Source organism: Emydura macquarii, unplaced genomic scaffold (assembly GCF_026122565.2).
Source record: "Emydura macquarii macquarii isolate MOO-44397 ecotype Brisbane River unplaced genomic scaffold, CSIRO-AGI_Emac_v2 contig_2897, whole genome shotgun sequence".
NCBI classification, from domain to species: domain Eukaryota; kingdom Metazoa; phylum Chordata; order Testudines; family Chelidae; genus Emydura; species Emydura macquarii.
In genome coordinates, this window is record NW_027133034.1 from 11255607 (window position 1) to 11282529 (window position 26923).

The 26923-nt window shown below is 40.1% G+C and overlaps 1 protein-coding gene across 1 annotated transcript in view; it reads left to right on the top strand.

Annotated features, from left to right (window-relative positions):
• DAPK1 (death associated protein kinase 1) overlaps positions 1-26923 on the top strand; it is a 148883-nt gene that overhangs the window by 16256 nt on the left and 105704 nt on the right. The window contains exons 3-7 of the mRNA XM_067569332.1: positions 6180-6320; positions 8012-8102; positions 10559-10596; positions 14016-14407; positions 15248-15418. Coding sequence (XP_067425433.1) covers positions 15357-15418 — 62 coding nt within the window. The 5' untranslated portion in view covers positions 6180-6320; positions 8012-8102; positions 10559-10596; positions 14016-14407; positions 15248-15356. The remainder of the gene's footprint in view (positions 1-6179; positions 6321-8011; positions 8103-10558; positions 10597-14015; positions 14408-15247; positions 15419-26923) is intronic.

The window sequence follows — 26923 nt, forward strand, 5'->3', positions numbered from 1 at the left end:
TTTGGGTTATGGAAGGTGTTTTAAGTAATGAGCCTTCACTCCTATACCTAAAAATCCAGTGGAAACCAGAGGGGTAGAGAGGTGTGGCTAATTATCTAGAATAGACCATACATTTATTTGACCTCTGGATTTCAGAGGGATGATTATTGTTTCTTCATTTGATTTTACTGCAGATCTTAAATCTTTCCTCCCCCTTGTGCAGAAAATGTAGATGACTGCTCCTTCCCCATCACCCCTGCTCCCTCTGCATATCCCCACAGCTCTACCCACTATAGTGCTAAAAATGAAACGTTGCAAGCACAGCATCTCTCTAAATGCTATTTACACATGGCTTTGTTCTCTTTAAAGAACAGAAGTGTTATTACTTATACATTTTTTCCTTACTTCTTTATAAATGGCACATAGAAATATTTTAGCAAAATTCTGCTCTCCATTACATCAGTGTAAATCTGGAGTAACTCCATAGTAATTCAATTCTACAGTAACTCCAAGTAGAATTTATTGTCTTATAATACATACATTGAGGATATTAGAAGCACTTTCTTGATGTTTCGTCACACCAAATAAATATAATTAAAAAGGAAGAGCTGTTATTTTTTTAAAGATATGTGCTTTGGCAACGATTTCTTATTTTTTGAAAATTTGGGTCAATAAACATTCAAGTAAATATTTAAATAAATAAAATATAAGCTAAATGAGGAGAGACTTTATAAAACCATCTCTCTGCTATTATGATACTTTTATATTGAACCTTATTTTTCAAAAAATCTGTTCTTTGTTGCCATAGCAATAGATTCCCAGGGTGAAATTATACCATACTGGCTTTCTTTCACATTTCTGCAATGTGCAATCACCACCCACTCTTCCTTCATACTGTCAATAACCCACAATCCCTCCCCCCCTCTCCCCTCCCAGGGTAGCTTCTTATACCCTAACATCCTTAAATTGTTTTGGAAGAGGTAAGATGTAGAATGGTGATTGGAGGGGGGAAGGAAAAAGTGAATTCTTGAATTGTTTAGAGAGAGAGACTGGTACATGGTGCAAAATGTCTCCTGCCCAATGGCCTCAAAAATATCCATGGAAGTACTTCTATCCAGAGTCCTATAATTGTATCTTTTCTGAGTACATACTGACAGCCAGTGTCAGTTGTATCAGACTGTGCAGTGATTTGGTGATGGGGAGGGAACAAACATCTATATTAGATTGACACTGCCAAAGCAATTTCAGATTCGAAGTTGAACCTTGGCCCCCTGAGATGAAATGCTATTACATTAACACAGTGTGCCCACCTCACCCTTGCACCACAGCAACTTGATATCTGTTGTAATTTTGAAATCCACAGGCTGAGCAGAATATCTCCCACACACTGCATGTTATAACAGATTGTAGTTTAATTCAAAATAATTGCATTAGCAAAAAAAAGTACATGCCTCTTTTATTTTGAAATTATTTATAAAGCTACCTTTTCAGCATGAATTATGAGCCTCTATATAGCTAGCTGTAGTGATACTTCTTTAGTACACAGTTCTGACAGCTTTTCTCACAATGAGCAGTACCTTACTCTGTGCTTGGTCCCATTGATTTTAAGGGGACTACTCTTGGAATAAGGTGCTACTCGGTGTGGGGGAAGAGGTGGAAGCAGAATGGGACCTTGAATGATTATATGAATTCTGGTGATAGTCACAGCACACTGAGCACATTTCTGTCCTCTGAGAATCAAGACAAGTACTTCAGTTAAACAGATTCTTTGTATTTTATTTATTTATATAGATATATAAAATATAAAGGGTCAGATCCTCAGCCATTTAAATGGGGGTGTACACTGATTTACACCACCTGAAGATCTGGTTCAAAATATTTTTCTAATATGTCATATTATTGAAAGTTTCTTATCTCTTCATTAATTGGCCAAAACACTTGTACTATTTAATTAATAATAAGAATGTTATTTATATAATATATATTCTTTGGTAGATCATCATTGTTGCTTTTTTACATGTCCTGACCAACTTTGAATACATCTTGTACTGCCTCTAAACCTTTATTTATATTATGCTCTTGTTTTTTGTAACAGAAATTGCTCAGCTAATGAAAAATAAATGTCTATACTTGGATAAACTATATTACTTCATTCCACACTAGCACTGGCATACAGTATTATGTATTAGATCTTTTGCAAACACACAACATCTTAAAGTCAAGAGATATGAGTCATTGCATAGATCTGCTTCCCATTGCTTGTCAGTTTAAATTAGCTATTAAACAGAGTTCCAGGTACAAGACAGATCAATATTAATGCACGTCTTTTTTAATTTAGCAATATTTAAAGCTAACAAGCTGTTTTGATCTTTCCAATGTCCATTAAGTAATTTTTTATGGATGTAGTGGAATCTATTTAAACAATATTCATGTAAATAATGTATCATGGCTGTAATTATCAGAAAATGTGTGCCTATACCTTTACGCTGAGAATAGCAAAAAAAGGTACTCATTTTCTATTTTAATACTCTAAAAGGAAACAAAAAATATTGAGAATGAGTGTATCCAGAATCTCCCAGCCTACTCTTTCAGAAATAATACAATTATGTTTTAAGAAAAAGATTACCTTGCATCATGCTACCCTCAGTGCAGCTCGTCATCTCTGGTGTCAATAGGTGGCCATGACTCTGCCTACTCCTCATGAACTGAAGTCTATAAGAGCTACTGGGTGCTCAGCAGTTTTGCAAACCAACCCACTTATTTAGGAACCTAAGTAAAAATTTAGGGTCTGAATCCTGCAAAGTGCTGAGCACTCTGGTCCCAGTCCAGCAAAGCACATAAGCACGTGTTTAAATTAATTATGAGGGTAGCGCTTTATTGAAATGGGCTCAAGAGTACTTAGTCCATCCATTGCAGGATCAAGCCCTAGACGCATAACTTTAGGGATCTATCAGTGCTGGGTTGTGGGTAGCCTGTGAGCATAGGATGAGCTGCTCAATATCAGGGTTGAAGAGTCAAAGATCAGTTCTGGGCCAGGCCAAGCCAAAACCACAAGTCAGAGTCCTTTGCCACATTAAGCATGTGAGGAAAGAATTGGGATTTAGGTCAGGCCAGGGTCTTGCACCAGGGTCAGCAACAGTCCTAAGCCAAAGACACTAAATGAAGATCAGGGTTGAGAGATGAGCCAAGAGTCTGGGATCCAGATGAGTCACAGTGAAGAGCAGCAAGCCAGAATCTAGCGCAAAAGCTCACCAGCAAACAATGTTGCTCAGACAATGTCCAGAAATGGCCTCCTGGTTTATATGGGGAGTATCAGCCAATCAGGGACTCAAAATCACTCATGTCCCTGAGGGTGGGATTTCCTGCAGGGCTTAACCTTTTAGTACTTCTTGGTGGCAACCCTATTGGGGACCCTACTGGCAATGAGGAACTGGTGCTTACCTCAGACCCCCAGTTCTTAGAGAGATCTATTTTTTAAAATCTTGGCTAAAGTTTTGTGTAGGCAATTTCCATTCCAGTGAGCAACTTTAGACAACCACTGACTAAGAAAACATATTTTTTATGACAGTAAATGACAGCAGGAATGACACTTGTCAGACACATATCTTTAGCTTGACAAGCCTCTGGGGTGTTTGGAGAAGGGAAGGCCTTACAAAATGTAAAATCCTATACTGGCAGTTGGGTACATAGGTACACAGCAGCTATTCTATTGCACAGTCCATAGATACACAACAGCTATTCTGTTTCAGAAATTTCACAGGAACAAAACAACTATTTGAATCTCTGAAACATAATAATGGATTATCTATCAGATGACTCTATAAAGTACTTGCTTATATGACACAATGATAAATTATGTGAAGATGTGTTTTGAAATGGACATATTTGCCCAGATTCTTTGCTGCACCATTTCTTTTGGCTAAGCAGGGAGGAACTATCAGGGAACCTGTTGTGGCTCCCTGATTCTGAGAGCAATCTGAGCCTGCCACAGGTTAGCTGAAGCAGTCTCTAGGCCACTTTAACCTAAGACATCTGGCAATGATGCCAAAGGGACTGTGTGCCAGGTGGGGATAACCAGAGCTCAACATACAACAGCCAGGCCCCTGATACAGCCCACCCAAGCTTTTATTTGAGAGTGAGCGTGTGGGTTGCAGAAGCCTGGTATGCCAGCTGTGCACCCGCTGACAGCTCTCACATACCCAGGGAATTCTCAGCTGGCCAGTCCTGACTACTTTCTTCCACCAGAGCACTGCAGAGAAGCTAGCATGCAGCAGAGACTAAAGTCCATTCTACTGAGAAATACGCAGCATCTCATAATCATCCAAAATAAAGTGCATTTTAAACAGCAGATGTCCTCTTGAACAAATATTTTTCACATGCATTTGTGCTGGCTAAGTCCATCAATTTACATTCAAATAGTTAGCTAGGCACCTACCTATCCATCTGTATGTACAAATACACTATCTGGTTTGGGTGTGCTATTGCAGTAACAGGATAAAGAATTACACGCAAACAGAAGTGAGAGCAAACTTCATGTCTCCCTTTTGAGAAATCATGCCACAAATATTTTATTTGCTCTGTGTATGCAGGCAAGAGGAATATATGTGAATGAAGTATGCCAAACATGATTACAGTATCTCCTGTACCTCTAGATGACATATTTAGGGGTGTTTTCTTTAGAAAGTGCCCAAAAGTACAATGAGCAAATATTGCAAAAAACAGTCAAACAGGAGTTTCTAGATATGTCAATTATTTCCATATAAGAAGCATTTAGCTAACAGCTGCACAGTGCGCATCTTTGAACATTTCCTGAATTGCTAGATAGGATGCCTGGTTGCTGAATACTTGGTCACATACCATGATTTTCAAAGTGCTATCCTTAGCGCCTCAGTACTTTGAAAATAGGACAATATTTTAGATGCCTTCAGCAGCATGACTGTATCACGCATTAATAGGGCAAAATCACCACTCACTATTTTTCTCTTCAAATGTAGCTTACTGGATCTCTTTTCTATTTAACACTCATCAAATCATGTTTTATGGGTGAGCTAATCTGTCATGAAAACTGAGATATGCACATTCAAGCATCACCGTGGAGACAGTTACTAAGTACAGTAGTGCCATTTATGGCTTTCAGGCTTCCCTTGGTGAATGTTCTGTTAAGGTAGGCTATGTGATGTTGGTAATACAAATAAATAAATAAAATAATCATAATCCAAAGTTATTTAATGTGGAACCAAAGTCAGAAAAGGGTGTCAGTCACACCAGGATTACAGAGATACTCAGGATTTAGGACAACTGCTGGAAACATAAATTATCCTAAAGCCAGATTTTTGTTCAGGAAAGCTCTGGGGGTACATGGTCATCAGCCAGGCACCCTGACTCACAGAGCTGATGTTTGTAGTCTCATCTAGCGGCTAGAGCAAGGAACTGAGAGTCACTTTCTTTCTTGCCCTAACCACTGACTTGTAGTGTGACTTTCAAGTCAAACTAATGCTGCAAACACTTCTGCATATGAGTAATTTAAGTCACATGAGTAGTTCCATTAAACTCAATGAAATTACTCATGGGAGGAAAGCTCTTTATGTGTGTCTTTTCAGAACTAGGCCCTTATCCTGTCTAAAGTTTAGTTTCTACAGCTGTAAAAGGGGTATATTAAATAACAGCCAACATCTATTTTCAAAGATGGTATAGTGACCATTGTGCTATTATCACATTATCTAAATGGAATTTGACCCATTTGAGTTGCCAGTGATCCAAACCCAGGTTCCACCAAACTTGCTAGGGATGCTGTCATGTTACAGGATGGTTCCTTCCTGGAGAGACAGGAAGGCTCACGAAACCAGGGGAGATATTGTGAGAGATTGGGCTAACTTTGGTCCCAACTTGGACACATGGAGGCCTTCTGACTTCAGTGGGACTCTGCAGGGGTATGGGTCTGCATGGATGGATCCCTTTGCATGATAAGGGCTTATGTTATAACCCCTTTGAGTGAATGATGCTATCACACACCATCTGCAAACACACTTGCTCCCAAAATAATTCTTATGTACAACCTCACAGAGGTATAGTGAGGTGTAATTAAATTAACTGATGTTTGCAAAACACTTTGGGACACTTGAATAATAGACACGCTATAAATACAATCACTCTTATTATCTTAACTGCAAAATGGTGATAACTGCATTTTTTTTATTAAGCTGTAGAGTTTTCCTTCGCCCCATGCCCCTTGCTTAGACGTGTAAAAAGAAGAGGCACAGAGATAGAAAAGTGCAAATTCATGCTGTCATGTATTACCCGGGGAAGAACACTGATCTGAGTGAACTTGTTTCCATGGCAGGGTATGTTTCAGATAATATTAAGCTGGTTGCCTTTCTGAACAATGCATTAGTAGAGCTGAGCTAGAGTTCTAGGGCATATTATATGAACAGCCTGTGTAAAGCATATTATTGTATGATGGTAAATGATTAATTATTATTGTTAATAATAATAATTAATTTACCGTATTTCCCCATGTATAAGACGCACCTTTTTCCGAAAAATTTGGGGTCTAAAAACTGGGTGCGTCTTATACAGTGGTTGTAGATTTTTTTACCATAATACATGTTTTTTCAAATTTCGGGCCCCAAAATTAAGAGCATCTTATACATGGGGAAATACGGTATACCATAATGCCTAGGTTGGGGCCCTATTGTACTAGATGTTGTACAAACACTTGGTAGTAGGCATTCCTTACCCAAATAGGACCTTCCATTTTCCTCTAGATCCTGTTGGTTTGTCAATAATCAGACAGGAATAAAAATGAAACAAAATGTTGATCTTTATAGAAAACCATGAAAACTACCAGGGTTTATATAAAATACTCTTGGTTTCCTCTTTGTTATGTAGGCTTAAAGTATATTTTGTTTGGTTTTACTCAGAAAAGCTTGCCCAGTGTTTTCTTGTAAAGAATCAAAGTGTTTGAGTCCAGATTCACACAAGCAATCAAGGACTCTTTGGTATTTTATAGTGCACATTTTTGTCTCAACTTGTTTCTAACATACTGGGCCAGATCCTCAGTTGTGTAAATCAGCAGAGTTCCACTGATTTCAGTGCACCAGGAACTGATCTTACACCAACTGATGATCTGGTTCCAAATGGTGCTCTCAAAATACATTAAAACAAACATTCTGTTGGTACCAAAACATCACAGTGGTTCAGGAATCCAATGCTGTATCATCTACTAATAAGTCAGCTCACATGAAGTCAGCAGAGCTACACAAATTTGCATCAACTAACAATCTGGCCCACAGTATTTAATTATTATCTGTCATTTGAGCTAGGATTTTATAAGGCCATAGATCTCCATGGTATCTGAGTACCACCAGAAGTTAACACAAAAATATTTCTCTCTCCCAGCGGTGCTAGTAGATTTGGGGGACAGGGTTTGGATTTTGTTGGTTGATTGCACTGGAAATTCTTGGAAACAATTGTTTTCATTTCTCATTAGAACAAAAAGTCTAATGTGACATTTACTGCAGAATGGAAATTCTAAAAAATTTCAATTTTGAAATATTGAACTATTTAATTTTGTTCATGTAGAATCACTTGTTGACAATATCACAACATTTAATTTAAATAAGGTAAATATGTTTCATTTTGATAATGTTGAAACATGAAACATGATATGGAATATATATAAATACAATACACTATTAAAATATTTTTAATATAATATAAAAATCTAAATGAAACATGTTTACCTTATCAAAGTAAAACATTTTGACATTATTGAAAATGTCATCAAAATGTTTCAATTTCTAAAAGTGTTCTGACAAAATTTTTTGACTTGCTTTCATTTGAGATAAATAAATATAATAAATATATGAGGTGCTGATGTGTTTGGGAAGTTTATTACAGGAAAACTAAATAAAAAATATGGGCTTTGCATTGAGTTCTGAATGTAATTAGTTTGTGGTGATTGATCTCATTTAATCTGAGAGTGAGTTTTATAATCTTAGTCCAGCTCCAATGAAAGATCTGTCTCCTGCAGATACGAATCTTCCCATTTGTTGAGAGCTTCATTTTTTCAGTGGATCAAAGCTGTGTTGTGAGGTCATCATAGAAGGAGTGGCGATCCCTGGGTAAGTAGGGCCAATGTCATGCAGGCTTTTGAAAATCAGTTCAGCAACCTGGAATTGGACTCTGTGTGCAGGCCCTAATTCAGCAATGCACTTGCGTACATGCCTAATTTTAAACACATAAGTAGTCCCACAGACTTCAATAAGACTCTTCACATACTTAGCCTTAGGCACATGCTTAATTATCCTGCTGAATAGGGGCCTCAATGGAGCGAGTGCTCAGAGCTGTGATGTGTACCCAGTAACCTGTACTGGTAAGTAGGTAAGCTGCTACATTCTGAACTAGCTGTGGCTTCTTCAGGGCACTGAGCTACATTCTTAAGTATGAGGAATTGACATAATCTTGAGAGGTCACATCTTACTGCTTACTTTAATAGAACTAATTATGACATAGCTGACAGATGGTAGGTGAGATAAATAAAAAGATAAATTTAAAGATTTGTGCAAAGTTTATAAAAGTCTAAAGCTGGCCATTTCCCATTGTCTTGCCTTATTTGTAGCCATCTCAGTGAAACAACCAAATGCTTTTTTTTACCAGCATTTTATGTTGATTATTGATTAACATACTGGGGGCTGGATTTTCCAGCCTGCCAAATTTATGAGTCCAACTCCAGTGAAAAGATTTAGCACAGCTACAATAAAAGATCTGTGTTCTGAAGGTCCAGATCTTCTCTTTGTCAGCAGCTTCATTTTTCCTTCTCTGGCCTATATGAAATGGGCTGATGTCTAGTCAGAGATGTCCTGATCACCAAAGCCATCAGCACAACTGGAATCCTTGTCTCAGCAGAAATGTCATGGTTTGAATGGATGTGGAAGATAAATGAGTTTCTGAATGTTAGAAGCAGCCCATTCAAGTCAAATTTGCCAATGCTGTACATGTTGCATGGACAGATGGACAACTTCATTCTAGCACCTTTGAGAAGCACTATGGTCATTTCTTAAAAAGTAAATTAAACAGTCATGAAAAGTCTCTGAATCAGAATGAAGAGCCTGATCTAATTCCCCCTGAAGTTAATGATTTGTTGATTTCAATCAGAGTAGGATCAGGCCTTGAGAAAATAAAGGGGGAATATAAATAATGGGAAAATAATTTTTATGGTCATGTTGATGGTAAATGCCACTCCGTGAAAAATGTTGAATGATGTTTTATAGTAAAAAGCACTAACGAGAAAAAATAGCACAACTAATAATCTTTAGAGTAATTAATAAGAAATTAATATCATTTACCATCATAATTAAGGAAGACATGACAGAAAATCAGGAGGGTAAGCTTGAAGAGATTTATTCTGCAACAGTAAAATGGATATGTCTATTTACCTATTATTTTATGTAGAACTGGGTGTGTAAATTGTGCACAAGTGTTACTGAAGAGGGCTATAAATCACCTTACTGGCAGAGATAATAGAACTTTTATGTCACCAATAATTCCAGGAAATACAGAGACTTTCACTGAGATTGAATTCTCTATAATATTTTTTAATTAAAAAAAAGAATACTAATCCTTCCTTCTACCAAGTAAATTTCTGAACCACTTGATGTGGTCAGAAGGCAGATACAAATCAATAGTGGAGTACACCTTCAGATAAACATATATATTATTACAGACATATCTATTGTTACAGTCATGGGGCCAGCATCTCCTCTTACACCAGTTTTACACATTGATTTCACTATAATTATTTCAGATTTACGCCTGTGTAAATGAGAGGATAATCAGGCCCACATATAGTACTACTTCAGTTGTAATGGAATAAACAAAAAATATACACTGGTGTGACATTCTGGCCCCACCGAAGTTAATGGGATTATTCTTATTGACTTTGCTGGGACCAGAATTTCACTCAATATGATATTAAATCATTTGTGAAGTAAAACCAGCCAGTATAGTAATTATTGGATCAATTAACCTTGGATAATCATTTTAAATGTGTATTTCTGACAAATTACATGTGCAGTCCAATCCTGACCTCACTGAAATCAATGGGCACTTCAGTGTTATGGTGATTGGGTCATATGATAACCTAGACAGACAAACAGACACAGAGAGACAGATAATGGTTATTGGTTATGTTTCAGCAGTGAAATTGGTTTGAATCTACACCTCTACCAGAGGCAGATCTCTGGCTGTACATTTATTCAGGGACTTATTTGCCATTCTGCATGCAAAGAGCCCTCCGGAATAAATCCTGTCAGCTGAGTCTCTTCCACTTCCACTTAGCGCATAGCACTTACATATGTTTACAGTAAAAACAAGTTTATTTAACAAAAAGAGATTTGAGAAGAAACAAGTAGAGTTAGAGAAAACAAATGTAAAAAATTGCAGTTAAAATGGTAATACACTTTCTGGAGCCTAAACTTAACTCACAAGACATTCCCGTCTCACAACAATTAACTTGCCCAAAGTTTCTCTGCCAGCATCAAAGAGCTAGACTAGTTGTGATTCTCTGTTCATAAGACAGGTCCGAGAGCAGCTCGCCACCTCGGTGAAGGATGCAAGGTGAGTCCCTGTATGTATGTTCAAAAATCCATTGTCCTCACTTGCAACAGAAATCCCTCCTGCTGGTTTACTTCTTCCTGTAAATTTCCTCTCTTGAAGATTTCACAATCTCTCGTTAGTGGGTGTCCATTGTGAATCATACAATACTGAATTTTCATATAGCCAGACAGGTAGATTAGTGTCTCCTGTCCTGCAAAAAACTTGCTTAGTATCTTCAGGTGACCAATCCTAAATCACACACCTTAAGAACATAGTTTTCAGGATATATACATAATTCCTTACATCTTATCTGTACGTACATTTTGCAAAGATTATGAGGATGAGGTTGACGTAGGCACAGGCTTTCAGACACTTTACACGACACTCTTTGGCGAACAAGTATGTAGATACCAGACCAAGGGGATCCCTGTGCCCTTATGCACCCCATGCTCTCTGCCACTTAGCATCAAGAGGTCCCTGGGTCACAATAACATGTACAAAAGATTGGGTTTTTTAATAAAAATGGAGCTTCAGCATTAGCACCAGCAATAATGCATACAAAACACATAGAAATAGTGAAAAATGCTATCTATTAGGTAAAAACCACATTCCTCTGCTGTGAAAAAAGTACAGAAGGAGCAGAAACATATGAAAAAATTAGAGTAGTCGGTTGGGTGTGCTTTAAAAGTACATTCCAGTTCTAGAGATATTGCTGGTTCTAATGGTATTCCCCATTTTAAGCATAGAGAATATTTCTAAAACTGTAATAAACTTTTTAAAAGTTTGATTGTATGTAACTAAATCATGGAATCCATGAAAAATAAGGTGCAGCAAAACATAGAAGTTATGAGTTTGAACATTCATTACAGAGAGATGAAAGCCGTAGATGTTGTGCTGAAGATTTAAGTGCAGCATTGTGCTCCTTCACATGTGGCTACAAATGAACTAGGAATCCAGTATACATTTCTGAGCTCTCTTCTGTCTGGAAAGTCCACATACTTCCACCCTCTGACAACGGCCTGTATGATTTGAAATTCAAAGATCTGTTCAATTGTATTATCTCCATTTTGCAGATGAGGTCAGTGGTGGCACAGAGTTTAAATCTGTGGTTCCCAATCTGTGGCCTACAGGGTCTTTCAAAGTGACCCACCTGCTGCAGAAGGACCCAGGCAAAGCACGTTGCCGTGGGGCTACAAAATGGGTTCAGGCTCCTTGCTGCAGCCAAACAGAGGGGAGATCAGCGTTCCCCTCCCCCTGGCTGTAGCAGGGAACACGGCAAAGTGCTCTGCCTGGGTCCATAGTTGGGGTCCCTGCTGGAGTCAGAGGGAGGGGAGTACTGATTTTCCGTCCCCCAGACTGCAGAAGAGGCCTAGGACCCAGGGGGAGCGCACAGGGCTACATGACACGTGCGGTTTCCCTGCTGCAGCCAGGGGACAGGAGATCAGTGAGGAGGCAGCATCCTTGCTGAACTCCTGTTTGGCTGCAGTATGTGTGTGTGTGTGTGTGTGGTGGTTTGGGGGGGGAGGGGCGGATTGCTGGCAGAGCAGCCAGGACCCACCATGCTTGAGGAGGGACAGGACTCTATCTGGTTTAGCCTGCACTTGGCAGGTCACTCATCATGACTTAGCTGCCAGGCCATGTGCTTCAGTGTGCAGTGACAGTCGCTCATCTATCTACACTAGTGCTTTGTCCGTGAGTGTGTGTGACATACTGCTTGTAATTTGTAGGTGTAAAGTAGTGAATGTAAAAATGAGCATGGTGGCATCAAAATGTTTACTTTAAATATGTAGTGATTAATGGTGTATGCGTCCATACATTTTTTATGAGTTGATAGACTGGTGGCCCTTCAGAGTTGTAAAAACGATATTTGTGCCACTTGAACCAAAAAGAGTGGGAACCACTGGTTTAAATATTTATCCAAAGTCACAGTGACTCAGGGGTAAAGTTGGAATCCAGGTCTCCTACTTTCAGCACCCAACTATAGCACAAATAGGCCATGTTGCCTCAAGTGCTAAATTAAGTATGTGTACAGGCACGACTGTGCTGAACTTTTCTTCACCTTTGATGAGCACTTCTTTTTCTGAGAGATCTGATAGTTCAGACGGAAGTTAAAAGCTGTTTTGTTACTCAGGGTCATGTTCCCTGGGGGTTATACTGGATTGTGCAGGAAATGCTAACAACTAGTATTGAAGAATTTGACTCAAAAGTTTCAACCGTAGGTAAACTTCTTGCCTGGCATGATGCCATGCCAATTTACTACTGAAAAACTGACACCAAAATTTCCAAACAAGAAGACTTGGCAATGATGTGTGCAAATAGGGAAGAAATTGAGGAAAATCAAATATAATGTCTGATGCCCTAGAAACCCAATTAAATAATTTCAGGAAAAAAACTGTACGTTACTGTTCCCTAATTGTAACATACTTTCAGCAGACATCCACGCCTCTCTGAGTCACAATAATACTTACCTTTGAAATTGGTGAATGCAATAGAGGCTTCTTAGGGTGGACATTGTGTGTTCCACTTTGTGCCAGATACCGTATGAGTATTACTACTGCATGCATTGGATTGTGCATTTTGCACACAGCCCTGCAGAAAGGGTGCTGCAGAATAGGGTTACCAGATAGCCAGTGTGAAAAATCAGAACGGGGGTGGAGGGTCTATATAAGACAACACCCGAATATCAGGACTGTTCCTATAAAATTGGGACATCTGGTCATCCTACTATAGTCACACCACTGCTGCCAGTACGAGCAGAGATTGTGCCTCAGGAAACTCTTCTGGGGCTGCTCTTTGTGCCTGGAGGATGTGTACTAATAGATGGCACAGACTGCCCTTAGTTGGGTGCACCAGGCCCATTCAGTGGGGTGGTGCAGTTGGGAATCCTGCATGGTTCTGCATCATCACCAGCTCCTTTGGGGGTGATAACTTTTGCAGGGTCAGCAGATGGTGAGCAATCCTTGCTGATGGGCTGCAGTTTTGTCTAGCCATTGTGTGGAAAATGCAAAGGAGGGGATGGGAGGAGGGGAGCCTCCTTAGGTCCTCCCCTCCCTCATTGTTGTAACCATGCAAGGGCTGCTCAGAACCCGGCTCTTTGCAGGGTCAACCACCTGCCCTGCCACTCCAGTCACTCCGCAATGGGCAGTCCCTTACAAGCTGGGACTCGGGGCAGGTTGTGAGGAGGGCAGGTGGATGCGGGAGAGGATTATTCTCGCCCATGGCGCTAGAGGGAACAGGAACTTCTCCCTGGGGTTTCTGCACCTGCCCCAGCCCCACAGAAGTTGGTCCCGAAGGCCAGCCCCCCCCCTGAGTGATACGGAGAGAGCGAGCGACAACCCTCGCTTCACTCGCCCCGGGATTTCTTGCTCCCACCCCATCGCATCCCAGCAGCGGGCTCCGCCGCAAGGGACCCTGCACTGATGCGCTGTTGCTTCCCTCAGGGCCCGGCTCTTCCAGTCCGAGACCCCCGGGGCCTAAGTCACCGCGAGCTGGCAGTCAGGCCCGCAGCGCCGGCGCCTCTCGCACCTTGGCTTGCGCGCACCTGTGAGCTTGCAGCAGTCCCGCCCCACGGCCGGGGCAGGCCGCGGCCAGAAGGAGGAGGAGGAGGAAGCGGTGGAAGGGGGGGAGGCTGGCGGCTGCGGGTGGTTTCCCATTGGCCGCGCTCCGGAGCCCCCGCTCCCCCAGCCCTGCGCTGCTCCCTTGCGCGCGGCGCGGCTTGGCTCCAGCGAAGGCCGGCCGGGCAGCGGGGAGGTCGGCGCCGCGTCCCTCCCCCCGCCCAGGTCCTGCTTGCGGCGGCGGCGGCGGCCGAGCGAGTCCCCGGCAGGCAGCAGCAGTGAGTGGCGCGCGGGGTGGGGCGCGGCGCGGGCGGATTCTCTCCGGGCGCTGCTGGCTCTGCAGCCGCCTCCCCTCCCCCTGCCGCAACAAGACTGGCGGGGAGGGGGGCTTCCTGCCTGGTGGGCGGCGGGGGAGGCTGAGGCTCCTGCCGCTAGACGCAAGGAGCGGCTCGCCGCCGCCGCCTGGGAATCAGGTGCGTTGGAGGCGCGCGGGGATGCCCGGCGTCCCTGGCGCCTGGGCGGGTTTGCCCATCGCCGCTGCTAGCCTGGTGCGTGTGGAGGCGCGGTAGCCCCGGCGGCTCCGCCTGGCAGCACGTCCTAGTTGGCCGGGAAACGGAGGGGGAGTCACTCGGGAATGTGGCGGCCGTGCGGCGGGGAAGTGCCTGCCTGCCGGAGAGCAGCTGGGCGCCGCTGGAGGACTGGAGAGGCGGGCAGAGCAAGGGAGGGGAGGAGCGGGGAGAAGCGGAGGGGCAGCTCTGAGGAGGCTGCCTGCGCCGTTCCTCTTTCTCCTCCCCGGGTGTCCGCCGCTGAGAGCCGGTGAGGAGGCGCGGTCCGCCCCGCTTGTATTTCATTCTTCGGCGCCGCACTCGGGGGAGGAGAAGGGGGAGAGCAGGGCAGGGAGCGGGGCTTGGCCCCTTTCTCCTTTGCGCGGAGCAGAGCGAGGGATTGAGGGCAGTGTTAACTAGCCAGGGGCCACGCGCGCTTTGCGATTGATTGATCCCGGGAATCTCCTGGGGGATTCTCTGTAGCCTTAGCTGGGAGATTTGCTGCTGTCAGTTTGCGTATGTAAAATGCATAACCCCACGCAGCAGGCGTTCGCCTAACTCTTCTCTCTCCAGGGCGCACAGCAGTGCATGAAGTGTCACTGGGTGCTACGGAGATGTGGTGATGAGCTGGAAGGAAAAAGAGCTGAAGTCGGTTGGGTTTTTCTGAAGGGTGACAGCTATCATGACTGTCTTCAGGCAAGAGAACCTGGATGATTACTATGAGACTGGAGAAGAACTTGGCAGGTACAGTAGGTGCTGAAAGAATATGCAGTGTGTTTGTGGATGGCTATCCCTGTGGCCGATAAGCATCATAAATTGTGAAAAAACATCTAGTGATTAATAATCCTATTAATAGTATTGTAATATTGGGGGAGCTTTTGTGTGAGGCTTGGTCTACACTTAAAAATTAAATTGACTTGGTTATGTCACTCAGGGCTGTGAAACATTTTGCACCTTAGGTTGATCTAACTGTATTGTATAGACATGGCTAGATCAATGGAAGAGCTAGCTCCTACCTCTCCGAGAGGTGGATTACCTACAAGGATGGAAAACCCCCTTTGATTGATGTAGGAAGTGTCTACACTATGGTGCTACAATGGCACAGCTCTAGAGCCTGTACTTAGTAGCTGTAAGATAGACATACCCTGACTATGAATACAGTAAAATGAGGTGATCATACAGTATGGAATCAGAGACTCTGAATGGTAATGGTAGTACTACCATGTTATATAGAAATTCTTTATTATGGACTGAAGCAAATTGTATTGGCCTAGGTTTAGCAAATGCATGCAGCTTTAATTCCTTGTTCCTATAGGTTGTCATGTTTTGCAATCTTATTTTCTTTGGTAGCAGTGTGTGCTGGAAGGCATAATTCAAATAAGGATTGTGATTTTAAACAGTTACATGTTGCTGTCTTAAATAATTCAAACTAATAGGAAATTAAAATTTGATAATTGCTAATTAATATATTAACTTAATATTTATATGTTTGTTTAACAATTTATGTATATATGTCTGAGATTTTAAACAGGGATCTCAAATAATTTTGTATTGTGCTTTGGCTTACATTAATCAAACAGGTAACTTAAATTGCAATATGTTATTTGTACAAGAGAAATCCATTTTGCATTTTAGAAAATCTGTGTATCTGTGTTGTGATCTTTAATTGTTTTATTAAAACCAAAATAGTACTCTACATCTAGAGAGAGGAGAATCCATCTAATTATTTTAGCTGTTCTCAGTTTAATGAAGATTCAAGGCATATGTATTTAATTATTCTGTTCCAAGTGAGAAATCAGATCAAGACACTTAGGGTAGTTAAGAGCTGTAGGTTTAACACTGTAGAAAGCCTGTGAGTTTAATACTTCTAAATGTTCGGCTTTGGCCACAGCTTTGCAATAGAAAACCCAAGCCATTGGCTAGTGTTTGTAGTGTTCTTTGGCTTTTAAGAACCTTCAACTTAATGTTAAATGAAGTGAGTAGTGTGTTTTGTGTTTTGTCTTTTGTCTTTTGTGAGCTGTGGGATTGTTTTTTAAAAACAAGTTTATCATTAATGGCCCAGTGAATTTGGAATAAATATTATAAATTGCTAATATTTTGACAATAAATGTAAATTTTGCAAGGGGCGTAACGTAACCTGTGTATGTCAGTGTGTATATGTCTATATGTACTGTGTATGCACAAATATGGGATAGCAAAAATATCCACAGTTATACCATAATAGGTAGTGCTAACAACATTTTGAAAAGTATATTCACTCTCATGGTTCAGGGCTTAAACCAATCTCTAACTATTAGAGATCAGGTGAGACCTAATCTGCGAGGCAGATGATCCCACAGCTGCTTACTTTGGGATGTACCTTTCTTGTCAGAAGCATCTGATGCAGCCACTGCCAGAGACTGGCTACTGGACTAAATAGACTTTGGATCTGATCCAGTCTGGCAGTTCTTATGTTCCTAACATCAGCCTTTTTCTTATTGATAAAATAGTTCTTTGACAGAAAATACAGTGGACTCCTTTTAAGGTTACTTACAGCTAGATCATTTTATCTAGTTTAAAACATTACTGTAGTGTTTCTCAACTGGGGATGCCAACCCAAAAGGAGGTCTCAAGGCTATTGTAGGGGATCATGAGATCACAAAAAATATTGTGATAAGCTTTCCGTTTCTAGGATTACCATGTTTCTAGTTCCCAAATAAAAAGAAGTGCAGAAGTAATAGTAGCAATACCAAATCCTGGATATTTGTTAATATTTCAAAAATGAAAACTGAGTGTGGAGGATGATTTAAGGATCTACCTCAGTTTCCTGGAGCCATGATTGAAAAAATTGTGTGCTTCAAAACAGCAACACCCCTCGCATGAAGAGTCCAGATACTTGATTGTGGCTTTATATACAACTATGGACAATCCTTGGACAACGTTATGATTATTGCCACAGTCACTGGAAAAGGTTTCCAGCTCCCCAAATTGTATCCCGTTATCTGTTGTTTTTTCAGAAAACATATTTCTTAAATGTCCAATGTTTTTTATTCCTGAAAAATGTTGCTTTACACTTTTTGAAAGGCTTTTAGCGCTTTTGACCGCAAGGATAATGATCATGCTTCTGTTAGTGCTCCTGTGAATATGTACAGTAATTCGCTATCATTTTTTGGGGGGAAGTGTTGTCACAGCTCAAAATATTTTCTCAGGGGGACCAACAAAAAAAGTTTGAGAACCCCTGCCTTACTATATTGGATAGGCAGCAGAAACATGAATTCAATTTTTGCATAAAGTTCTCTGTAGCAAGTTTTTTCCCCCCCCATATATCTAGAAGCGTGTATTAAAAAAAGAGAAAATCTGTTCCATTCGTTTATGTGGAGGAAAACTTGACCATGTTAAGTTAATAGAAATAGCCTTTTTATGTAAAAAGGCATAAAAATATTCTGTTATGAGAGGCTAAACCATGTGCTTATGATAGGTTAAGTGCATGTGGTCTGAAATTTATTGTGTGTGGCCTGAATTAAGTCACTTGACTTGATTTCTGTGGTTTTTGCCAAGAACACGTGAAGTATTCTGGCACTGAGCTGTAACCATTGGGACTAGGAAAAATTAAAATAAGACATTAATTCAATTGATATATTGTGGATTAGTTTAATTTATAATTTGGCCTTCACGAACTGGAATTTACATACTCACAGTAAATGTTAAACACCACAATAAAACCTATGGCGCTCTAGATTTCTGTCAAGTTCTTGTTATAAAGGTTTTTCAGAAAGAAAACAAGGTCTAACTGCCAATTAAGGGAAGTTTTATAGTCCAGGTAAATATGCAGTTCCTCTTGCATTTACTTTAAAGGGAAACTGTCAGCATAAAATCTGGTCCCAAATATAGACTTTTGTACAAAATTTAATACCAAGAGAATATTATTAGGACTTTTTTTAATTCCCAGGGAAATTATAATTTTTTAAGGAAAAAAAAACAACAACTTTTCTTACAGTACTTGGAAACCAAACATAGTACTTGAATGTATAAAAGTGAAACTGACTGATTTTATTATTGTTCAAGCAGAGAGAAATACAAAATGTTAATTGCATAACTAGTTAAAAAAAAAGGGGGGGTGGGTGGGAGGTTATTAAAATGCAGTTAAGATGCTACTAATTAGGTACTCAAATTTATTTACAAGATCATAAACTGGGCATTGTCCATTTTAAACCTCAGGCTACCATTTTTGTCTTCTTTTCAACTATGTATTGCATTCTACTGCTAATTTTTCTGTATGTAAATGATCCCTTAGCATTCAGTCTAGCGTTCATACTTCAAGAATTTGGGGCTTACATTTTTAATAACTAAACTTAAGAGAGTAACATAAAATAAATGCAATAGACAGGGCTTTAATAAGTGCAATAGACAGGGCTTATTGAGGGAACACCATCAGGAGTTAGTAGTTATATGCAAAAACTTCAGCTGTATTTGTTTACATAAAAACATACTTGTGTTCAAAATAGACTAGAATGTTTTGTGGCAGAGGGTATAAAAGCATTACAGCACTTTTTGTTTAATAAGAAAATACATTTATTATTTAGATGGGCCAAAACAAAAATCAATTTTCCAATACCTTGTCCACACCATGACCTCCTAGAGATCTAGATCTGTACTATTGCTTAGTGTTGCCAACTCTTCTATCTTTTTAATCATAAGTCTCTAAATAGTTTGTGAGTAAGCTTAAAACACTGATGTCTGAAGTTATGTGAGAACTCCGCTTTCCTTTTTTTCCCTTTTTTCTTCTTTCCTTTTTTTTAAAATAAGCTTCCAGCTCTCTTGATTGCAAATAGCAGCTTGTAAATGTAAATCCTAAAAGCTAAAAAACCAGAAGGCAAACTGGAATAACCCCAAATGTATTATTTTAAACCAATCTGATTGGGGCCTGACTCAGTTTTTTAACGCTTGGGGTTTGCAGTGCTGGAGGCTTTAGTCTTGCAAAGCCACCTTGTTTCTCCCTTTATTTCTTATTTAGAAATAGTCTGTGTGGCAGTCACAAACAAGATAGGTGAATGAATGCACTGATCTTAATAGCTCAGGTGCAATATGGTGTGCTTTTTTCTATGGATCATAAAGTGTCTCTACCTTTTGAGAAGACTCTGTAAAGATGCCCTCAGGTACATTGAATGAGTTTCAAATTAAGGTCTCTTTCAGTGTTCTACTTTTACTTGTAAAATACTTTGATTCTTCCTTTTTATCATATGGTTATTGATGTCAGAAGTATTAAAAAATAAACCTCCTTTATTAGGTTCAATTTAAAACTATTTTGGCTTGTAATAAAATCCATCGATGCTGTAAGCTAACATAAGGAATAGCAGTATGCCTTGACTGAAGAAACACTTTAGTTTGTTTACTACTGACCACCGTGCCTATACCCAAGAATAGTAAACACGCTTCATCATCCTACTAGTGTATTTTTATTCTGAGAAAAAAATGAGAATAAATTATATTTATGGGATCACCTAAAATTGTCTAAGCTGTACATGATTTGTTCTTATCCGAAGTGTTGTGTACATGTACACACACACACACACACACACCCATCTTGGGAGACGTTCAGAACAAATTTTATTTTTATCAGAAGCTTCTATTAAAAAAAACTCTTCTCTCAGTTATTGCAAAATTTTCTCTAATACAAATCTAAAGTAAGAAAGATTGCTCATGACATCTGTATAATGAATAAGCAACCCAGTATTCAGTAATCTAACTATGAAATTTCATAAGGCTGATGCAGATTCAGTTCTGGCCGGGATGGAGATTATTGTGAAAGAGCAACAAATTTACTGAAGCTTTTTTGTTCATTTTAATTCTTCCTGTAGTTGCAAGCAGTGTGACCACACATTTTAAATACTCTTCTGCAATGCCTTTACTTTTATCCAGATTCAAGGCTTTTTGTTGATGTATGAGTTTGCCAAATTATAACATGCTTACTGTGAGATTTATTTTAGAACTGTTGATCAAACTTGAATATTCCAACTTGATGTACTCATCAAAATGCATTTCTTCATAAAGATTAGGTTGCCTTTGTTGATGGAAGTTGTTTCAATATCAGAGGTGTTGCTTAATTAATTATAGTGACAATTCACCAAAACAAGACTACAGTTACAGCCACATCCCTATTCACCTAAATTGAGTGTGATTTGGTGCATTGTCCTATAATGACTTTTTCTGCAACTTGTTTTACTTTTTGTGAATTGACCAAAAAAGCAAAGGTTGTTACAATGTCACTTATTTTTCGAGGTTAGAGAGAGAAATTGCATTGGCATTGCAATATGTTAAAAAAAAACCTGACCAAATAATGTAAATAAAATGTATTTCATAAGACTTTATAGTTGTCAAACATGAACTTTCTTGTGCATGGAGGCTTTTATCCTAATCTTTTTTTTTAAATAAAGCAAATATTTTTAGAAGTAGTAGAAATAAAGATATAAAATGACAGGTACCTGATATGTGTCTACTAGGAAATGGGTCACAATGTAAGGAAAATAAAATATACTTTAAAAAAAGTTAACTGCCTTGTGTTAACACTTAAGGGGAAAAAGAATGGAGAAAAACAACAGTGTATCATCAGGGCCCCCACATGGGAGGGGGGAAAAGGGTACACTTTACTGGGGCACGGAGGTCCTGGGGGGCCTGGCCCAGGCTGCAGCCCCCATTACGTGTGTGGGAGGGGGCCCATTTTACAAGTTTGCACTGGGCTCGAAAAAATTATGCCTGGGCCCTGTGTATTGTACTAATAATTTAATACACAAAGATTTTTGTTGGTCAGAAAAAAGAAATATTTTAGATTTAAAACTCCCAAGAAAGTAGGGGTTCATGTATGTGCTGAGTGTCTGCACTCTCAGTGACATCAGTTGGAGTGGTGGTTGCTCGGCGTGTGTGAAAATCAGGCTGTATGTGCTCATTGGTTCATGAAATGAGGAGTTGCAATTGTGACGTTTATATATAGCCTTATGATCAGTCTGCCACAGGATGAAAGGAAGAACAGTTACTTGTCTGTTTATCATGGTGTTTGTGTTTGCACACTAGGACACTACTTTACATCTGTGTATTCAGTGACATGAACAAATAGTCCTTCTGGAGAGAGCGTGAAAACTAATTTCTGCTGTGATTTTTAATTTGCCTGTTGCAATTAGGCAAATATCTCCTTTTTAAAGTGATAGATACTTTGTGCAAATCTTCAAAAATATTCCTCTCTCTAAAATTGCAAAGGATGTCCATCTCCTGAGTAGCTGCTTATAGTAACTATATTGCAGTCTCATATTAGGAACATGGTAGAAAGATATTTTAACAGATTTTGGTAGCAAATAGAGTTTGAGCTTCAGAGATGGTTTTGAGAACTGGCAACTTGAACTCTTCATAATAGGCTGATGTACTTAAACTGTGTAAGCAGTGCCATTTATTTTCTCTCTAGAAATTTGTAACAGCTGATATTCCTTTGAGAAATTTGCATCTCCCTTTCAAAGCGGTCAGGCTTATCTTAATTGCATAGTAATAATACCAGCTTGAAATTGTTGTGTCAGAGGGATTTTTTAAAAATATTTATTTATCATGTAACTATGATCTAGATTAAAAAGCAGTTTGAAAAAACACTAACTTAATTTTGACATAAAAAGGAGAAATGTGAGAGATGATGTTGGAAGGCTACAAGACAACAATACATATAAAGTCTTAAATTTTTAGCTATGAGAAATTACACTTGTAGCCTCTCTCTGGTTACATATTAAAGGTGATACAGAAGTATGTACCAACCTTAAATTTTCTGCATGACCAAAATTGTTAAATCCAGAAGTCACAGAATATCTCTCTATATGTGCAAGTAATAGGGGAAAAAGTCTTGCAAGCACTACTAAGATGCTTACATAACCTAAGCATCAATGGAATTCTCTCTTTCTATGGGATAATTCTTGTAGCAATACAACTCTCAGTTGCTTGCTGTTACTGTTGTATTGCTATAAATTGAGTGATATCTGGGAACCGCGTGGGGGCCTAAGAAAAAAGTCTAAAAATATGTTAGCAATGAAAGAGATGTTAATTTTAGATGTTTTGGCTTTTCTTTAGCAAGTCTGAAGGTTCTAAACTCAAGTTACAGCCTAGAACCTTTTAAATGCTTTGTATACAAATATCGTTCATGTAATCAACCTCCTGAGGTGTCCACCACCCAGAAGAAATGTTAAACTACTCTATGTTGTGCCCATCTTTTGTGGCTGAGCAAGTGAAAGACCTGCTCCTCCTGCCATCAGTTGAACCCTGTAGCTTTGGGGGTTGGAGTGGGGAGGAAATCTCTGAAAGTCTGGTGGGAAGGGAAAGGGGAATGGAAAGAGTTGTTTGTGTGTTTCCTTCCCCATCCCTCAAATATATGTCTTGAAATGCATTCTTCTTCACAAGTGTATAATAAACTGTGTAGTGGATGTGAACGGTTGATATCTGAATTAGGCTGTCAACATACAGTACTACTGGTTGATAATCTATTGCCTTACAGTTGATATGTAGCAATGTGAAAGGCACAAGAGGTACAGATGGTTTTTGGAAATAAACTAAACAGCACCAAGCCGTTATTTCTCACAGGAGAAAAATATCTGCTTTATTGGTCTTGTTGATGCAGTGTAATTAAAACCACAGCATGCTGTTTATTCTGCGCCTTCAATTTAAATGTGTGAACCTTTGCAAATGTAAACTTTTTTCAGGAAGTGGGTAACAATGTCTTTGAAATATTTTTCTTGGTTTGGCTCCATGAAGTACAATCCGTGCTGGAACTGGTGTGTTAGTAACGCACTGGCACTTTCATTAATTTGTGTTTTCAAGGATCCGTATCTCTCCTTGCAGATGCTCAAGGATGTAATTTCTTTTGCTTATGCAGCACATAGTGAACAGATTTTTTCTGGCTTGGTTAGGCATTCAAGCAAGCTTGCAAAAACTGTGTATGTTACCAGGGAGGGGTGTGAATTCAGGCAGTTCTTTTGTGGGGGAAGTAAAAACTGGAAACAGTTATAAGGAAACTCTCTCAAATTGCAATCAGGATTAGATTATGAGATTGCCATATGGTGCAATAAATTAGCTTTTACTTAACCAGCATCTGTTTATAAGTGGGGGCTAAGAAGAGAATGGCAGAAGAAATACAAATATTACAATTTTGAAGCATTTTTTATTCTCTTACTTACCTTCATTGTGCAAGTAGATCCATTGATTTCCCTGGGCCTACTGACGTGAATAAAGTGAGCAGAATTTGGTCCTTGCAGCGCAAGTTTTATTGTGAGCCTGACCCTGCACCCCACCACCAATAGAGACTGCATGGGAAGAATGAGGGTGCTGTTCCTCAACAAAGAGCACCTCTGATACCATCACAGCCGATGGGCTGACTTTGTTTTTATTTTGTTGGCTGGTTGAATTAACTTGTTACCTGTGTATGATTTTTTTTTCTCTATTGGTCAACATTATGTGATTGTGAGCCTAATTAATTGTTAAGGTGTCCAGAGCTCTTGTTCCAGAGGGGTAACCGTGTTTGTCTGTATACAGCAAAAACAACAAGAGTCCTGTAGCACTTTAAAGACTAACAAATTTAATTTCTGCAGGCGTAAGCTTTCATGGGCTGGAACCCACTTCGTCAGATGTAAGGAATAGAAATCAGATCGCAAGTATATATATATACATATCCAAGGCTAAGGAACAACAATGGGGAAGTAGTTGAGGCCTATTCATAATCATTGATTAGGAGGTGAGAATGTGTGAACAGTGACAATTACTTCTTGTAATGAGAGAACCATTCCAAGTCCCTATTTAGACCCAGTTTGATTGTGTCAAGTTTGCAGACCAGTTCAAGCTCAGCAGTTTCTCTTTGAAGTCTGTTTTTGAAGATTTTTTGTAGAAGTGTGGCAACTTTCAAATCATTCACAGAGTGTCCTGGGAGATTGAAGTGCTCTCCTACTGGTTTATGGATGTTTCTATTTTTTATGTCTGATTTGTGTCCATTTATTCTTTTGTGTAGTGACAGTCCGATTTGGCCAATGTACATGGCAGAGGGGCATTGCTGGCACATGATGGCATATATTACATTAATAGATGTGCAGGTGAATGAGCTCCTTATGGAGTGGCTGATGTGGTTAGGACCTGTGATGGTGTCACTAGAGTCAAGGGCAGAGCTGGCAACGGGGTTTGTTGCAGGGATAGGTTCCTGGGTTAGTGTTCTTCTTGTATGGTGTAAGGTTGCTGGTGAATATTTGCTTCAGGTTGGGGGGCTGTTTGTAAGCAAGGATAGGCCTGCTTCCCAAAGCTTGAGTGAGTGAGGGATCATCTGCTAGGATAGGTTGTAGATCCTTAATGATGTGCTGGAGAGATTTTAGTTGGGGGCTGTAGGTGATGGTCAGTGGTGTTCTGTTGTTTTCTTTGTTGGGTCTGTCCTATAGTAGGTGATTTCTGGGTACCCGTCTGACTCTGTCAATTTTTTCTTCACCTCTCCAGGTGGGTATTGTAGTTTTAAGAATGTTTTATGGAGATCCTGTAGGTGTTTGTCTCTGTCTGATGGATCAGAGCAAATCCGGTTGTATCTTAAGGCTTGGCTATAGACAATGAATCATGTAATGTGTCCAGGGTGGAAGTTGGAGGCATGAAGGTATATATTGCGGTCAGTTGGTTTTCGGCATAGGGGGGTATTAATGTGACCATCCTTTATTTGTATTGTAGTGTTCAGGAAGTGGATTTCTTGTGTGGACTGGTCCAGGATGAGATTGATGGTGGGGTGGAAATTATTGAAATCCCGGTGGAATTCTTCAAGGGACTCTTTCCCATGGGTTTAGATGATGAAAATGTCATCAATGTAGCGTAGATAAAGGAGAGGTGCTTGGGGACGAGTGTCGAGGAAGCGTTGTTCTAGGTCAGTCATAAAAATGTTGGCATACTGAGCTCTTGTGTGGATGTTTATTGTTTAAATCTAAATAAATACTTTCTACTGTGTGCTAAATATTGTTCAAACATGTAGGAGGGTGCAGTCCTTGCCCTGAAGACCTTACGATCTAAGGGCTCGGACCTGAAACGCTTAAGCCTGTGAATAACGTGACTCACGTAGAGGCACTGAACTCAATGAAAAACTGTTTGCAAGAGAAAGACCTCAGAAGGAAAATGTTTGCTTCAGACCATAGTATTCAGTTTGTGAGAGCAACAAGAATTGCTAACTTAGACTTTAACTTAGAAAATATACTGTAAATCAGAGGTTCTCAACCAGAGGTCTTTCGGGCAATACATCAAATCATCTAGATCAGTGTTTCTCAATCTGGGGGTTGCAGCCCCCAATGGGGTCACAGGATGGACTTAGAAGGGTTGCAAGTGCAGAGCCAGCATTAGGGGATGGCAGGCAGGGCAACTGCCTGGGGCCCCACGCCATAAGGGGCCCCGCAAAGCTAAGTTATGTGCTTCAGTCCCGCTGCCGGGGACTCGAGCTTCCCATTGTGTTTTGACATCAGTTATGGCTATGTTATTTCACCAGATTTAGTGAAGTTGTAGTGGTTGACTTCATGCAGATTTATCCTCGAAGATGAGTTCTTGGTGTTTGTTTTTTTCTAATTGCTATGGTGATGGATTCTAAAACCAAATTCTAAGATTGAAACCATTTTTTAAAAATAGCGATTGTTAATGCTTGTCAAAAATACTTCATTTGAGCAGCATGACAGCTGCTGGAGGCCCAGAGATATGTAGCTGCTAAATCACCACTGCATCACATCCCCTCCTCACCTTTTTATACCTGTGCTTGTGGACAGTTGGAGTGGAGTTAATACTGCTTTCCAGAGCCTTAATTCCCATAGTATTCAAATATATTCCTAGACATGTCTTGCATTTCATCCCTCCCTGGGAGTTAGGTCATCCATACAGACTTGCTATGCGGGAGGAATGAAGCTTTCTGTAGGCTCCCAGGAAGGAGAGAAAGCACACCAAGGGACCACAATCTTCTCTTGCTGCTTTCTGGGCTTTTCTCTGGGCTGCTCTTCATGCATCATACCAGGTGGAAGTACAGGGAGCTGAATCATTATCTTTCTTTATGCATGTAGTGCACTAGTTGTTACTGTGTTTGCAGAGTATTTACACCATTCCAAAACAGCAGGTATAAAAATTATGTTTTTCTTCCTCATTCCTAAACCCTTGAGAAGTGTAGTCTTCACATTGCTTTTTCTGCCAATGATGAGTAAGTTGGTGTTACTTCCTGGCCAAAGCTACCATGCCTGCCTGCTGTGCTGTCTAAGT